Source organism: Convolutriloba macropyga, chromosome 9 (genome assembly GCF_964194025.1).
Source record: "Convolutriloba macropyga chromosome 9, txConMacr16.3, whole genome shotgun sequence".
Classification (NCBI taxonomy): Eukaryota; Metazoa; Xenacoelomorpha; order Acoela; family Convolutidae; genus Convolutriloba; species Convolutriloba macropyga.
In genome coordinates this window covers 38096739-38115220 of record NC_134476.1, presented here as the reverse complement: position 1 = coordinate 38115220, position 18482 = coordinate 38096739, and the positions used below count along the sequence as shown (strand labels likewise).

The 18482-nt window shown below is 34.8% G+C and overlaps 1 protein-coding gene across 1 annotated transcript in view; it reads left to right on the top strand.

The window, feature by feature from the left end:
* Nucleotides 1-16574, top strand: part of LOC142346211 (uncharacterized) — a 136690-nt gene extending 120116 nt beyond the window's left edge. Inside the window, exons 21-27 of the mRNA XM_075398724.1 lie at nt 172-202; nt 1689-1851; nt 2073-2208; nt 6628-6788; nt 9119-9256; nt 9555-9640; nt 16132-16574. Coding sequence (XP_075254839.1) covers nt 172-202; nt 1689-1851; nt 2073-2208; nt 6628-6788; nt 9119-9256; nt 9555-9640; nt 16132-16574 — 1158 coding nt within the window. The remainder of the gene's footprint in view (nt 1-171; nt 203-1688; nt 1852-2072; nt 2209-6627; nt 6789-9118; nt 9257-9554; nt 9641-16131) is intronic.
* Nucleotides 16575-18482: the final 1908 nt, after the last annotated feature.

The window sequence follows — 18482 nt, the reverse complement described above, 5'->3', positions numbered from 1 at the left end:
TTCAAAGTTGGTGTAATTTTATTGAGAGTAAAAAAAATCAAAATGGTTGAAATTTTATATCAGCTCTTGAAGGGATTGAAAAGTTTGATCTGCATCAACAACTGATGGACAGTTGTTGCAGTTATCTTGGCATTTTAATTGAGTTTTTCTACTATAACTGTGTTGTTTTAGGTCTTGCCACAAGTGCTACACAAAGTTATGGGTGAGTTTTTCTTATATTTGTGATGCTGCTGAAAGGCGTGGAAGTTTGATCCAATTAGTTTATGATAGGAAACAGTTTGAGCTCAAAATTTGCGATACACAATAAATGAGCGCGAGTCGACCGGAATATTGACCGGTAAAGCGAGTCGGCCTCATATAACGAACGGCTATAAATTTGTACTGAGAATATGTACTAAGAGAAATTGTTTCAAAGCTTTTGCCTTCCTCTTGCTTGACCAGATTTTGACAAAGTTTGATACAACTCTGGCTGCTCTCTCTGAATTGCTTCCAGTATGCACGGGTATTCGTCGTCTGATAAATAATGAACAACTTTGGCCTGCTTCCTGACAAGCCAGCTGAGTGCGGCTCCCCTTCTGTTGAGATTGAAGTGCTAGCCCGTTGTTGATTTCATGTCGACTATTTCTCAAGATAAATTTGCGTTCCCCCTTGGACTCCCCACTGTTTTGAACCTTGTAGAGAATTGAGATTTCCTTTTCAGCACAGCAGTTTTGACTTATAGGTGCATTTGTGTATCTGGACGGGATGTTGACTGTCAACATGATTTTTAGCGTGGTAGGTTTCTCCCGATAAAGAATTGATCCTCTCGTTCACTTTTAAGTCTCCATTCGCCGTCGACTGATGAACATCCTTCAAGCGTAGAGCTAATTAATTTAAAAAGGGGAGCTGTTTTTGTGTTTATTTAAGGCAATTTGACTTTTTTGTATAATAAATCTGTCTACGCTTAAAATTTTGAGTCTAATTAAGTTAGTGAATTGCTCGCAAAATTTTGATGAATTGAGCTCAACTTAGGTCGTAAGCTTGTTGGGGTTTGAGCTGTAATGGCCGTCACTTGTCTGGAAATTCATTCTGATGTATTTCTATTGTCTTAAATAGAATTATTTTTTTTCTGGTTTTAGACTGCTACCAGGCGTCAAATTCGATTTCTGATAAATGAGAATCTGAGAGGTAAAAATTTTGAAAAACTTACAAAATTGATTGTGCTAAATTTGGAGACTCATGGCTATTATGATGTGATACGATATCCAGTTTTTAGACGCATTTGTTTTAAATGCATTGAATTTACCATGTCCTTTATTTTCAATATTTTCCATTGGTCCATAACCCCGATGGCACATTTATGCGTTCTACTTCTTGATAAATTGATCCTTTCCTTTTAGATGATCGTGAGTATAGCTTTTAATTGGAGAAACTGAAATGTGTTCTTTTTAATATGTGACATTCGTTTTTTACGATTAAATTATCATTTGTAAAAGTTGTAAATGCTAATATTAGAACCACACCTTTGGTAGTTAGTTTTGCAATAAGATTTTTCTTGCGACAGAATTTCGTAGAGACAATAATGCGTGAGCTTTTTGATCGCTTAGAGTCAACAAAAACTTTGAAAAGGATATTTTTGAAATAAACAGATTTGGATCTCACTGTAATAATTTTAATGACTTTTATCTGTTCATGAGCGTGTTTCGTAGGCTACCTGTGTGACACAGATGCAAGTGCCCCTAATGCCACTGTCTTTCTGATTGACCTTCTGATTGCTGTGATGGGATGTGAACACTCTGAGGAATACACGCATTACTTGACATCGGACGAAGGAGGATTCCTGAACATTTTCAATAACCCCAGAATATGGAAGTAAGATCTGTTCCTCACTCCACCCGGCAGTACTGAGGGACCGCAATTTAAAATGTGATAATCAAACCCCCCCCCACCCATCCATTTCGAAATCGTTAAGTTGGGACATCATTTGGTCGAGGCGGTTCACTTACACCGTTAATTTAGAGACTCCATGTTTTTGATACAATCATCAATTCAATAAACCGGCAATAAATGGGTTAAAAATTTTATTTCTTCAGGATTCTGATGAAGAAAGTGCTGGACTCCCTTGACTCAATCACAAATCAACGACTGTCTGAAATAAGAGCGGTGGTGACGGGTGCCAGCACAGGCGAATCCTTTTCTACCCCAAGTCCAGATGTCACTCCAGACACGGTTGGTTTTTTTTAAATAATATGACAATCTCGGTTTTATTGTAATGAAATCTTCCACAAATCGGAAACAACATATCATGAGTAAATGAAAATGCGTTCATAATACAATCAGTAAAATGTGTATTAGATATTTGCTTATGTATTTTGAGGTTTTTAACTAGATCGTTGTTGTCGTAGGTTCATTTGATCAGCTTTGTGGTCAAAATCCTCCCCATCAAAAATGCTCCACCTATTTGGGAACAATTTTTGTATGTCACAAATTGGCCCTTGATAGAAGCGAGCCTCTTATTTTCTATTTGAAATCTGAATATCCCATTATCATAGACGAAATTAATTTTTTGACAACCCTCTAATTGCGGCGAGTTCAGAAAAGTAATGGAGAGTAATTTTATTTTTGTAAACTCATAGCAGACCGATCTCATAAATACAAGTCAATCGTAAAAGGCTGGAAAAATGGAGATCACCTGTTAACACACATGCTACAAAACTTACAAATATAGAAATAAAGAAAGAATTCTGTCCTATTGTACCCTAATTGGCCTATCAAAAGCCTTTCATAAGGTTGATCGTAAGAAATTATTCAATTATTCCAAAATTGAACAATTTTTTAATTCGCTTCCTACAAACAGGGAGCTGTCAAAGCGAAATATGCCATCCCTTAAGAAACTGCTATCCTGTTCAATTGCTCTCGAACGAAGTTTGAAGCAATTATTGTAAACGTGTTGATCTTTTTTATGCAAATTTTTGCTTGATCATTTTTGCTCTTTTGTTCTAGAACATTCTCTGACTTCTCAAGTAACTTTTCCAAGCTGCTTCATTTTAAGTGAGTTCAATTGCTCTCATTCTGAAATAAAATTTCTTGCTAATATAAAAGTCATTGCTAGGCTAGTAGTTGAGTAACAATGTGTTTGTAGACTGGTGGGTAAGATGTTGACTTCTACCATGAAGGTCGATGGTGTCAATCCCTATCAGGTACAATTTTTTGCGTCCAAAAACTTTCTAAGCTACACCCCTAAACTAAATTGCTCCCAGCATGTTGTTTGAGAGCAATTCATCCGACGTTAGTTGGTTTATGTTTCTTTGCTTAAAACGTTGTCTGTTCGTCAATGGCTAGTGCTATGTGTATTTTGTGTTTAATCAAAAAAATATTTTGTAGATACAGGGAAAACAACTGTCTTTCACAAGATTATATCGTAGTTTTGACGAAACGAAATAATCGAATAAACTTTATGAAATTCTCATTTGGCTAGAAAGTAGCAATCTAACTGATAACACTAAAAACGCAACTATACACAGCTGAACCATTATAAAACAAATTGTTTGGAAGCGGAGAGGAACTGGAAAAAACAATTGTCTAAAATTCTCAGTAAACAAAATTGAGGAAAGCACAACATTTTAAGATCACGTTAACGATGCGGAACAAAATGCAATGATTTCATTAAATTTTTCATTAAATTAAATCAAAGTTCGCTCACCAAAATTCACAAGCAGTAAGTAGAACCTCGTTCGAATTCTGACATTCTAGTCCATGTAAATGCACTTAAATTTTAAAAAAATATATTTATTTTGTAAGTAGAAATGAAGAAATAGAGCATATAAAGTTCAAAATATTGTTTTTTTATATACTCTTAAGTCTACTGTCCTAATTCGAACTCCTAAGACTATTGTCCAAAATTCAGAGTTATGAGCGTTCCAGTAAATCATTGTTTATAGCAGACAAAGATTGTGAGATTTTTGAATGAAGATTCTGTTAGTTAGAAACGGGTACAGATTTTAAATAAGTGGAAAATAATTTGGAAGCAACCAGGGCACGCTGATCACTAGTTTGGTTTTGATAGATTCATATCAAGTCCCAAGGGCCGCTCAGACATGGCCATGGTCCGCAATTACCATTATCTGCTGTAAATTAATCTGGCTTCAATTATCTTGTCCCTACAAATATTAAAATTCTTAATAAATCCTGAAAATCACTTCATTGTGATTGGCTCAGAATTTTTGCACTCTTTTAAGTTAAGTTATCTGATTAGTTTAGAAATTTATTGAGCAAAAATTGAACTTATTTTTGGCAAGCCTATAATCTTCAATCATACGTTGGCATGCACATTAACCAGCATAATAAATCTGTAGCGATAAAATAATTATTTATACTGTAATTATCGAGGGGCAAGGCCATTCCTCAGCAGCTCATGGGACTTAATATGGAACTATCCATCTCTCTCTATATATATATATATATATATATATACATATCATAAATATGTATGTATGTATATATATATATATATATATATATTTATGTATATTTATATATATATATATATATATATATATATATATACATATATGTATATATATATATATATATATATATATATATATATATATATATGAGCAGATACTTCGTATTAATGAACTAACAATTTCGGGTAATTAAATTCATTTTAATGTTTTCGGCTCTTTTTGGATCAAGACACGTTTTGGCGTTTTTTAAAGTCAGCTGGTTTTGACTGAAGCATGTGTTACTCTATCCTTTGTTGAAAATTTTTGTGGTAGAAAACTAGAAATTTTTCATGGAATTTTTTTAAAAATATCTTGAGACCTAGATAATGGTAATAATTAAAGTTTATGTTATTTTATGTAGAAGAAAAGGGTATCCATCATTTGTTCAAAGTTGTTTATGTCTGGTTGTACGGACTATTAGCGGAGATGAATATTATCCTAAAAGTCAAAACTAGGCTTCTTATTAGCCGAATTAACTCCTGAGTTAGTAAACTAAACTGGGACGTGCAATTATCTTACAAGAACGCCACTATCCCACACAAATTTTTTGCCATTTCTAGCCCAGATTAAACTGAAAAATGATGTTCAACTTCAGAAAATCTAAGCTAAGGGGGAGACAAAGTTCAATTGTTAAAATTTTTTGTTTCAGTAAGACAAAACTACCCCTAATTCTGTCGATATTAATGCGTAGTTACATTAAAACATTGAGGTAGAAATTATTCGACGAAAAAGCTTGGAACCAAGTTCCCGGAGTCCAGCTACACCACTTCGCCCCTCTTACAACGAAAACTTGCAGGAAATGGGTCAAATTTTTGTACCATACCAGTGCGACAAGATTCGACGTGGATTAAATTACACACTATCTGAATGCTTGCTTCTACTGCCAAAAAAGTCAGCAAGATATTTAAGATACCGGAAAGTTGGAGATTAACAAAAAACAATCAAAAAATTTTGTTTCATCAAGAAGAAGGAATTTCAATTTGTGCGACAAATCAAGGATTGGAACTGTTAGGCAGTCCGAACTATGTTCTTTTCGATGAAACATTCAGATGCGCACCATTATCTTTTTTTTTTTTACAAATTTATCCATTTTTTGGAACAGCTGTGACCAACGATGAGTGGACAATTCCAGTATAATGGCCGCTTTTATGTTCAAAGTCACAATAATTATATGGAAAATGTTACAAAATTTTGGACCAAACATGGTTGGAAAATTTTTTGGTAACATTTATTCCGGGAACATTGCTGGCTGACAACAAAACCGAAATTTTTACCGCGTTTTGGTTCATTATGGATGCTACGCGAAAGTTTTTGCTCTGCCATTTTTAAGCAAACACAAGTTGGTTGCGGCCTTTTAGTTCTACAAAACAACAAATGTGGACATTTTTCAGAAATATTCTCAGCCGTCATCTTTTTTATATTATGTGTACAATTTTTCAATGGAAATGATTTGTGTTTTTGATCGGCCGCCGACTCTCAGGACTACAAAAATACAGCGGAATTCAGAATTTCAGTACAGATTCCCAAGTTTTTGGATGGTTATGTCAAAAAAATACTTGCCGATCAAGAGTGCAAATCTCGGCTCAATCTGCGTCGGTTATCTCGCGGCGAAGAACCGATGGACAAAATACGAAAATATGAAGATTGAAACAAGAAAATGACTCGTCTCAAACTTTTGTATCTGGGTAGTAATTTGTTTGATCAGCAATATTGGGACAGTATTTCTAATATTTGTTAAAAATTGTAAAATTTTTCTGTTGAATTGGTTGATATTCTATGAACTTCACAATTTTTCGACTAATTTTCTATTCGGATCATTTTCTTTTTGGCTAATATTCACTGCACTTCTTTTATGCTGCTTAAATAGGCTTACTGCTCCCGTGAATCCGCTGGATACGGCGCTAACTATCGTAATTCAGTAATTAGTGATACATTAACAGCTAATTAACGTGTGCCCGCTAAGTTGACCGATGCGAGTATGACGCTTAAAGTTGAAGTTAAAGTTTAATAAAATTATGTTAATTGGGTTCTTTTAATTAAGTATGCATTTATTTAACCTTTTGGTTAGATTCTGAATTTTATTGTTTTCAGCAAAACAAAAAATGTAAAAGTAGAGTTAAACACGATTCTCTTCTTATAGAATCTGGAGAGCGGTGGCTACAGTGGGGCGATATCAGCTGGAGGGGGAGGGGGCCACCAATTGGCAGAGGAGATGAAGTTCTTCATGTGTTCACGATTCCTGTTTCCCTGGATCAAACAGTCTCTCAGTTTGGATGTCATTCAGTCGGGCAGCAAGGAACCGTTCGTATTTTCTGGATAGGTTTTGTGATCCGGATTCGTTATTGTTGTAACGCAATTTCAGTCATCACTGATATTGTATAGATGATGTTGTATTCGATGAGTTTACTTGAAATGAAAAAGGATTATTTTCCTAAAATTCTGATGATTTCTTTTATGAATTCAGCTGCAAACACTTATTTGCCCTTATTTACACTTATTTTGCCCGTTATTTGTAGAGGCTTTTATTTTCTTGATTTTTTTCTTCTGACGACCTTCAAAGGATTATTTACTTGCTTATTCATAGACCTGCTAAAACGAGGCAAGCTTTTGACCGAGTTTTAAATTGTCCCATTTGACCAAAGTTGTTTGCATGTTTTATGCACGTTTTTTGCCTTCATTGATGAAGGAATTATTCGGTTATTGAGTAGAGGTTGTATTTTCTGCCTAACAACTATTTCTTTTAACAAGCAAACAGCAATTTTTTTTAACCTAGTGTAGCCAGGGGCAAATTTTGCTTAGTTGCCTCACTCTCTTAATTGCTCCAACCTCCAAATTTATTTGGGGTTAGGAAGTTTATGCTACCCTGGCTTTTGTTTGTTCAGTTTTGGCCGATAGATATCTTTTGCCTAGCGATACCAGAGTGCGATATTATCGACCAAGACTTGAAAAACTGAGTCGATTGTTCATGAGGCATTTCATTTCTCGAGGAAAAAAACCGGCGCTGAAAGTTTTCAAGTTTTACTTTCCTTACTTTCACTATCAGTTTACTTAAAATCAATCAAATTTTACTCTAGATTGTGCACTCTGCTAGTCATTTTTACTAGCTGCAATAGCGACAGCTCGACGGAGCTATTATTGGCCTTCTCTTGAATTTTTAACAACAACGAATTTGAATTGTATTGGGTCGCTGTCTTTTTTTTTGAGATCTGTTCAGATATTTTGAAGCCAAATTGGAGTGTTTCTAGAGAAAAGGGAGTGGTAATTCTTATCACAGCGAAAAAGCAATCAATTTTAAGAATTGAGATCTTTCATTTTGATTTTAAATTAGAGTGAGAAAATATTTTTTGAACGAGTTTTTTGGTTTTCAAGAGAGTGTTTTATTGCCTACGTTACGCAATTGGACTTCTATTTTTGCTCTTTTTTACTGATAACATTTTATTGATTCTACCAAAAAGTAATAAATGCATCTTTATTTCCATATACTAATGACGAATTTTCAATCTTTGCGCGCCTTTGTCGCTCTTTTGTTTGTCTCAATCTCGTTAATGACAGTTCCGATATTTGTCAATGAGATATTCTTCAACTTGTGTAAATTTCTTCGGTTGATAGTGTCTGCTTTTTAAATCTTGAACACTGATTATTGATATAAAGTTTTGGTAAGGGTCTGAGTTATTGTTGTTCTGTTTGTCTTCTACACTTATTTCGACGAATTATTTCAAAATTTAGCTTTTAAGGAATTGTTGTGGTTTTTATTACTAAGACATAGTGTTTTTAATAAGACTTGCCCAGTTTTGTTCTCCTTTTTGTTGCTTGTTTAGTTAGTCTCGTTAATGGCAATTTCCAGTGGTTTATTGATCAGGCGAAAATCATGTCAATTAAAATCTTAATTGCATAGCATAGGATTTCAATGTTTTTCTAAAATGATTTTTCATAAATTTTTAGTGATTTTTCAGGTTTTAACTTTTTTTGTTTTACGCGCTGTCTTGTGGATTATTCTCTTGTAACTGCAGTTCGCATTCGCCTTCTTTGAAGTCATGAGGACATTTCGCTCATTTCATAAATATTTAATTGTTTTTAATTGGAATTGATTTAAGAAAAATTTTATTGGCCAATTTTTCATGTCATTTAAATGACAGGTACCATCGACCTTCTGATAAACATAGATGAACCTGTTTCTTGGCGTAAACTTTTGGCCAATGATTCATTGACTTTGACGACATATGTTTTCGAACATACAGTTTTTGCTTTTTCCCTTAGTGGTTTCTGTAGTGGATGTTATCTACTTTATACCCATTGAATGATTCTATATATTTAGTTTTTTTCGTATTCTCTAATTCTTGATAACCGATATATTCTTTTTGAGGACACCCTTTACTTCCTTTGCAAAAACATTTTGCTTTTTGCCCTAGTTCTTGATTTTTTCAACATTTTGCTTTCTTGTCAGAAGTGTCAGACGACTAAAAGAACAAAATAAAGGTTGCTGCAGTTTAACTACGCCCGTAGCTTTGCGGCTGTAAACATGGGTTGGTCAACATCAACGACAAAAAGAAGTTAAAGGCCACGATGATCTGTAAAATTATGTAAAACGTTTCTAAACTTGTTTTATGTGAATATAAAGAAACATTTCACAGGCTGACGGTGTTTGCCAAATTGAGTGCAGATATTCTGGACATAATTGACGGACGGAAACTGAAGCTGTTCGGAGATGAGGAGCCAACGATTATGGCTCGATTCTACTCGGATGCATTCATAACATTCCCACATTTCTAGTTAGATCATTAGAGTCTTTGTTAGAGATGTATCCCAGCAAAAAAATTCTCAAAGCGCAAAACTTTTCGATTCCTTACCTAATTGAAATCAACTTTTTGATCAGTTCAAAATCATTTTACAATAAGTCGATACAAAAGAGTTGCCAGCATCAAAAGATACAATGAATTTCAGCCATTAATTATCGCGAGCTTTACAATACTATTTTTTGCTACAATTTGATGTAATATTGAAACTAATCAAGACTTAATTATAATAAGGATATGATGTTGCGATTATCAATTTCAATACTTGTTTCAGCATCGGACTGTCCAAGATCCGAAGACTGAATCTGCAGATTAAAAATCTCTCCCTCTGCTACACGAGCAAACATCTTGCCCAAAGCAGTACGTTACTCAAAGAATTTTTTATCACACATTCATCTTTTGACTGGTTCTTAAATTCAAAATATTGCACGGTGAAAAATTTCATGATGACAATCGCAACTAACATCAGGAGATAAGGACTCTTGATTAAGGAGTTTTTTTAACTAGATCAGATAGAAAAGCTATGAGATGATAAATGACAGAGTTCTTCATTCACTCTTTTTTTATCCGACTGAAAAAATTTTAAGACTATGATAACTAAATTTAATTAAAATTTAAAATGAAATTTAATTAAAATTCTGATTAAAACCCATTTGAAGTTTGCTATATTTACATACATTGATTGATTGATTTAAATTCAGATGGTAGATGATACAGACCATTTTATACAGAATATTAAGTTTAATAAAATTACCACCTTGGACACCATACGAGTCAAATGACTCTCCAAGAGATGCCCAGAGAAAAAACGTGCAATACCTAAAAAAACAAATCGAAAACATCTTTATTATCCAAATAATATGCCCTAAGTTTAGTTCGAATCGAAAAAATCTGTTCTTTAGATACTTGTTTGGGTAATAGACTTTCTTTTGCAAGGTAGTTGAACATTTTTATTATTGAAAATCTCAAGGATTTCTTCTGAGTCTGTGTTTTAAATTTTGGTAAAGGGATGAGTGACTTAATGGATGCCCGCGTGTTCGGCCTGTTACTGTCAACATCAAGAAAATTCAAAGGAGAAACTTTTGCAATCTGATCCAGGATCTCTTTTACAAGAGCGTCAAAATATAAGTCAAAACCTGACAGCACGTTGTAACACTTGAAAGATAGCATACATGGTCTCCTCTCTTTTTGAAAAAGATAGTCTTTAAAATGCGTTTTTGTAGACAGAAAATCGAACTGAGTTTTGTTTTTTTTTTGCGGAACCGTAAGCTAAAAAGCCGTACGATATCATTGGTTTGGCATAACTATTATACATTTGTAATAGAAAAGTTTTCGTAAAAAAGTTTCTTGCTCGGAACAGCATTCCGTTGAATTTTGCTAATTTTTTGCCAACATATTCAATGTGTAGATCAAAATTGAGATGCTTATCTATGAACACCCCTAGATATTTGAATGAATTAATTTACTTCTTCAAGCACTCCGCCTAATAGCAGATTTTTTGATTTTTGTACATTCCGGCCAAAACCAGCAATTTTACATTTCTTACTGTCAATGACAAGTTTGTTTCTTGAGGACCAATTTTCAATCTTTTTCAAGTCATTATTGAGCTTTTCCTCAATTTCCAAATTATTGCCTGATGTTAAAATTGTTGTGTCGTCTGCAAAAAGTGCTATTTTTTTAATTATCTTGGACAATTTGAGGCAGATCATTGATAAACAAAAGAAACAGCAACGGGCCCAAAATTGATCCCTGTGGAACACATACATTAACTTCCCTTTTTTTCGACTCTTTTGATCCGTGGACTACAAATTGTTTTCTATCTGACAGGAATGAAGCAATGAGTGTACTAATTTATCCTCGAAAGCCTAGATTTTGTATTTTTTTTTATCAGAAGTGAATGATCAATTGTGTCAAATGCCTTTTGAAGGTCAATGAAGCAAGCGAAACCCATTTTTTGTGAGTCAATAACATTTCGCATCAGTTCTGTAACTGATGCTATAGCGTGTGTGCATGAGCGTTTTGGCCGGAAACCGAACTGTTCGTTTGAGAGAAGTTGATGTTTTCCGATGAATTCAACCATCCTTGTATTCAAGACTTTTTCAAACACTTTGCTTAGGGATGACAATAGTCTAATTGGTCGATAGTTTGAAGGGTTTTCAAAACTTCCATTTTTATGTAGAGGAGTCACCTTAGCTGTTTTAAGACAAACCGGAAAAAACCCTTCTTGAATGCTCCTATTTATCAGCTTAGCGACATGATAGCTAACTACAGAAGCTACAAGTTTTAAAAGTTTATTACTAATTCCATCATAACCCGCTCTGCTTTTGTTTTCTATTATGTTGAATATTTCGATAGTGTTGACGGGAAATAAGAAAAAAGTTTTGTCGTGACATGGTAAACCTGGCTCACTGTCTACATTGCGAAAATTTGTGTTACTCACTTTCTTCCCTACGTTGATAAAAAAGTGATTAAATTCTTCCACATCAATGTCTTTTACTGATTTTTTCCTTTGCCCTAAGAATTCTTTGAACACTTTAAATTTTTGTGCTGGACTACTTGATAAAGTCATTTTTTTGATCATAGTGTTGTTTGCGAGCATTTCGCACTTCATTTGTTACTTAATTACGTAAGTAGTAAGTAAATAATGTCTCAAGAGAGGGGGGTTATCCTACGATACTTAAACATGGGATAATAGGGGGTTATCCTAGACGGAAAGGGATTAAGGGGACTAGGCGGCCTTGAAACTCATTTTCCGCCATGACAACCCTAGCGACGGTTTATTTGAAAGCTATTCACGAAATTTACAAGGAATTAAAAAAAAGGATTATTTTTAATACGGTGAAAGGTTTCTTTATTTCTTGGCAACATGTCAGTACTTGGATCCTGATCTTGATTTGGATATTGCGATGAAAATGAGACCCTATGGTGGACTGATTAGAATTGATAATTCGTCTCTGGACAAGTATTTCAAGTCTTACAAAATTTTGAGGTTGCATGCTATACTTCACCACGCTTCAGGTTTTGTCTTTGAATATAGTGAAAAAGGGCCGGGCTATTCGTATGTCCTACCGTGTCCAGTGACAAATGAGTATCTTGGTCACGTGACAGGACTTGCCTTCTGTCTATATGTAAAGACTTTTAAAAGCAATTTATTCATTTTGCTGGAATGTTGAAATCAAGACCAGTTGTTCTTGATTTTGAAGGCTTTCGACATAAAAAGTCTGGTTTTATTATCAAAGAACTAGCTGTTTCGACAGAAAATTATTGCAATACTGTGTCATTTTTACCCCCAACTTCATTCAACATACTGTCTTCGAGTGAGAGACGATCATACAGTTGGGTGTCAAAATATCTCCTTGGTTTGAATTGGGAGAGTGGAGATTATCCATATTGTTATTTGCAACAAATTTTTGATAGCATAGCACTTCGTTTTCCCTTGGCAACTTTTTATGCGAAGGGAACAGAAAAAACAGAAACTATTCAGAAACTTCTCAAAAAGGACGTTATCAATTTGGAGATTTTATTATGTCCAAAAATTGAAAATTTGAAATTTTTTCACGAGACACCAATTTGTACTTTACTTGTTTTAAGCTGTCCTAAGCGGCAAAGAAATCAACACTGTGCAAGAAAAAAAGCTACTTTTTTACCTGTGGCTAACGAATGAATCGACGGTCCGAGAAAGCAGCATCGTCTCTACTTCAAGTGAACTTGTCCCCAAACTTAGTGGTTTACAGTTGTATAGCGGATGAAAATCAATTAAAAGCTACATTTGTCAAAGAGGAAAAAGTTGACAGTCGTGGTCAAACTGTACTGACGAAACAGCAACTTGTCTGTACTGGAGCTGAAATAGAAGCCTTCAAGAAATACCTTTCATTTTTGGAGTACTTTCAATTGTACCATGTCTTTGGAAAAGAAAATGCGAAAGCTGAAACTAACCCCTTAACCTATGCCCAAGCGTGCAGAACCAGTTCTGATGTCACTGAACGATAAGAGCCTTCCAGCTGAAATAAGACGAAGAATTGAAAAGAACAACGTACAGTCAATTGTTTTCAGAGAAAAAACTGACAGAGTAAATGCGAACTACACCATTACTTTTATCAATGATAATCAAAACTCACAATTTGTATCTTATGAAATTTATATAATGAAATAATCAAATTTACCTCTTTTTTAAAAAAACTTATTTTGAATTGAGTAAAGCAGAGGATCAGTTAGATACGGGCGGGGCAATAACTGACTTAGTGTTTGATGATAATCACCATGAAAGACGATCATGGAGGTTTTGTAATTCAAGGATACCACGATCAGAAGTTGTTTATTTTACACAAGTTTTTATTATAATTTTTCTCATAATAGTTTCTCTGGTAAAACTTATGTTTTTCCAGCTTGAATGTGAAGAGTCTACCTTTTGGTTTTCTCTTCTTTCTTGTACAGTTGGATACGCTCTTCCCAACCCAAAATTATGAATAAAATCATTTCAACAACTGACCGGTTGTTTATGGCCGTTTGCGGTCCGTCATGTTGTAGAAAAACAGAGCTTATTTTCAGAATGTTACTCGAAAACACTTTTCTCCAAAGTTCCTCTCGATTTTTTATTTCTACCAACATGAACAACCCAAATTTAAGTCACTAGAGGCAAAATTAAACATACAGTTTACCAAATTTTTAAGCTTCGATTTGATATCGGCGCTCGAAAACTGTCTGTTGGTGTTTGACGATTCATGTGAAGAGATTTTTAATGACAAAGAGTTCGAAATTGGCTACAGCAGGACGTCACAAAAACATTAGTGTAATTTACGTAAAACACAATTTGTTTCAACAAAGTAAATGGTCACGAACTATTGATCTTAATACAACACACATCATTTTATTTAAATCACCCCGTGACATTCAACAGATTGGTTTAATTGGTCGACAGCTTAATAACACGCAATTTTTGAAAGATAGCTACGAGCTAGCAACCAAACAACCCTTTGGTCATTTACTGATCGATCTGGATCCAAAAACATCGGACGTTTTACGTTACTGCTCCAATATTGTTCCACCAGGACCATCCGTTTTTTACCTTCCCCCCAGCTAAAGCTGTTATAACAAATTTGAGTAATGAGAGAGAAAGAGCTTTGTATGCTGCGGCGAATGTTAGAGACATCGGACATAAAGTCAAAAGAACTAATCATGTCGGCACCAAATAGTTTTATTAACTTTCTTTGCAAGTGTTTGCTTAATGTTGTCAACGGTAACGTTCCCGTCAAGAAAACATTAATACAAGGTCATGAAAATTCATTTAAAAAACTTATCTAAACAAACAAGTTTAAAAAATAAAAGGCAGATTTTTGCTAAAAACACGGTTCTTTTGAAAGGTATTGCTCTCTCGTGTTACCTTCATCTGAGGAAGTGATAATGTACACTGAAGAATTTATCTTAATTCCCAAAAGAATTTTCATGTCAAAACAACCGGCAAAAAGTGAAATTTTTGACAATCCTGTCTACAAACAGAAAGCCACGCAATTGTCTCTCATTCAAAGAAACATGTTACAAAATCTGGAAAAAAGTGAAAAGAGGATGGAGTAGTCCAGACAGAACCCAGCATAAATGTTGAAACAGTCCATGAGGAAAAAGAGGAGCCGATGAGTGATGACAGTGAAATTGAACCTATTGTCAAAAAAAGTACAACTACAACGTTTCAGTCAATAATGAGAGATTTGGGAGTGATGGAGAAAAATAAAATCGGAAGAGCAGAAATCATTCTCAACAAGATATTAGAATCCCCGACAATATCCATTGAACATCCAGGTGGTATCATTCATATTGATAACCAACCACTTGGCTTAAAAGCGTCAAGTTTTTTTGTATAGCAAACAGCAGTCAACAAAGAAAATTGACATTCAAAAATATTCTCGAGCATTATTAGCTCTCGATCTTCCACCTCATTTAGTTTCGAATACCTATGCCAAACAGATCTTGGAAGCATCCGAAAGCGAAGAAGAAATTTTTGACAGCCCACGAGGAATATCAAGTTACCAACCAAAGAAAAACGGGCACAGAAAAACGGGCACAAATTTAAGTCACTAGAGGCAAAACTAAACCTACAGTTTACCAAATTTTTAAGCTTCGATTTGATATCGGCGCTCGAAAACTGTCTGTTGGTGTTTGACGATTCATGTGAAGAGATTTTTAATGACAAAGAGTTCGAAATTGGCTACAGCAGGACGTCACAAAAACATTAGTGTAATTTACGTAAAACACAATTTGTTTCAACAAAGTAAATGGTCACGAACTATTGATCTTAATACAACACACATCATTTTATTTAAATCACCCCGTGACATTCAACAGATTGGTTTAATTGGTCGACAGCTTAATAACACGCAATTTTTGAAAGATAGCTACGAGCTAGCAACCAAACAACCCTTTGGTCATTTACTGATCGATCTGGATCCAAAAACATTGGACGTTTTACGTTACTGCTCCAATATTGTTCCACCAGGACCATCCGTTTTTTACCTTCCCCCCAGCTAAAGCTGTTATAACAAATTTGATTAATGAGAGAGAAAGAGCTTTGTATGCTGCGGCGAATGTTAGAGACATCGGACATAAAGTCAAAAGAACTAATCAAGTCGGCACCAAATAGTTTTATTAACTTTCTTTGCAAGTGTTTGCTTAATGTTGTCAACGGTAACGTTCCCGTCAAGAAAACATTAATACAAGGTCATGAAAATTCATTTAAAAAACTTATCTAACAAACAAGTTTAAAAAATAAAAGGCAGATTTTTGCTAAAAACACGGTTCTTTTGAAAGGTATTGCTCTCTCGTGTTACCTTCATCTGAGGAAGTGATAATGTACACTGAAGAATTTATCTTAATTCCCAAAAGAATTTTCATGTCAAAACAACCGGCAAAAAGTGAAATTTTTGACAATCCTGTCTACAAACAGAAAGCCACGCAATTGTCTCTCATTCAAAGAAACATGTTACAAAATCTGGAAAAAAGTGAAAAAGAGGATGGAGTAGTCCAGACAGAACCCAGCATAAATGTTGAAACAGTCCATGAGGAAAAAGAGGAGCCGATGAGTGATGACAGTGAAATTGAACCTATTGTCAAAAAAAGTACAACTACACCGTTTCAGTCAATAATGAGAGATTTGGGAGTGATGGAGAAAAATAAAATCGGAATAGCAGAAATCATTCTCAACAAGATATTAGAATCCCCGACAATATCCATTGAAGATCCAGGTGGTATCATTCATATTGATAACCAACCACTTGGCTTAAAAGCGTCAAGTTTTTTTGTATAGCAAACAGCAGTCAACAAAGAAAATTGACATTCAAAAATATTCTCGAGCATTATTAGCTCTCGATCTTCCACCTCATTTAGTTTCGAATACCTATGCCAAACAGATCTTGGAAGCATCCGAAAGCGAAGAAGAAATTTTTGACAGCCCACGAGGAATATCAAGTTACCAACCAAAGAAAAACGGGCACAAGAAAAAAGACGGCAGAAGGAGAGACCAAACAGCAAAAATGGTCTTACTTCTTCTGAGAAAAAAACGTTGGACCAACTGTATTTGAAGGGACCTGCATCGTTTGGAAACCCAAAGCGATTAAAAACCCAAAGCAAATTATCATTTGGTAAAGTTAAGACATACTTGGAAACCAAGTCATCTTTTACAAAATATCGCCCAATTCGTTTACGATTTCCCAGACTTAAAGTAATAGTAAAAGACATAAATGAAATTTGGACCGTTGACTTGGCTTATGTGGATAAACTAGCAAAATACAACAGAAATGTTAAATATTTATTGGTTGCGGTCGACTGTCTTTCTAGATACCTTTGTGTGGAGCCCTTAAAAACAAAGTATGCATTGGAAACTGCCTCGGCCTTTAAAAAAATGATAAAAAACAAGCAACCACAAAACGTGTGGGTTGCTGATGGTACAGAATTTCTTGGAGCCTTCAAAACCTTATGCAACAAACGAGGAATTCATTTATACAGCACTTTTAGTGAAAAAAGTCTGCATTCGCAGAGCGGAACATTCGGTCACTAAAAAAACATTATCAACAAGTACCTTGAAGAAAAGTGGACATACTCCTACATAGATAAACTGGATCAATTTGTGAAAACAATTAATTCACGAGTCAACCGAGTAACCAAACTTGCTCCAAATAAAGTCACTAAAAAGGATGTTCCACGACTTGTCTCGTTGAGCTCTCAAACAATCAAGTTTCAGAGACCCAAATTTTACGTTGGAGATTTTGTTAGAATTGTCAAAAGAGACGAAGCCTTCAGGAAAGGGTATAAACAATCTTTCACCGACGAAGTTTTTGAAGTAGAAAGCTTAGCAACCTTCAATCCGCCAACGTATTCACTTATTGATGCAAACGGTGAAAAAATTGAATGTAAACTTTATCAACCAGAGTTACAGCTTGTTCGTGTAGAGAAAAATGAGTGAAAATCGTTTCACCGATGAATTCACTGTGCATGTTATTTCATCTGCTTCATTGGAAATTTTTTACTCTAACACTCTCAGTTCATTTCGATATTTTTTCAATGATGAAATTCAACTCGCTGGTGACTGGAGAGTAGCTCTCAGTGAGATCATTTTCCCCACAAATAATGAGCATATTGTAAAGGGAGACACGGTAGTATATAGCTTAAAAGGGTACGAAGACAGCCAGAAAAGGGCTACCGAAGCCAATGTGATCTCTCGTCCGTATAACGGTGAAAAATTGTCTATTGACAGGAACTTATAATTCGGTTGTTGACATACTAACTACTATCAAATGAACTGTTGGACTACCAAACTTTTCATTCAGAGAGATCAAGAAAACTGGGAAGTTTGAAATTTTGATGGGTAAAAATGAAGGAATTACTTTTCCCAGTCAAGAAATTCCCAGCATTATTGGTTTTTCGGGCATTCCAGATGGCAGTGGAGTACACATAGGGTACAAAATGAAAAGCGCAACATCAAACAGACTAATGAAGAGTGATGAAACGGCAGCATACTATGGAGAATTTCCCGTTGATCTTTGCTCGGGAAAGCACTTAATTTTTATATATACGAATATTATTGAGTACCAGTACGTCGTTGATACAAAAGCCCCCTTGTTTCGAGTCATTGATTCAAAACAGCGTCTGAAAAACGGTAGTGTCTGCGAGCTTGAACCAACTCATCGAATTGTTTTTTCCAATTTAGATTACAAAA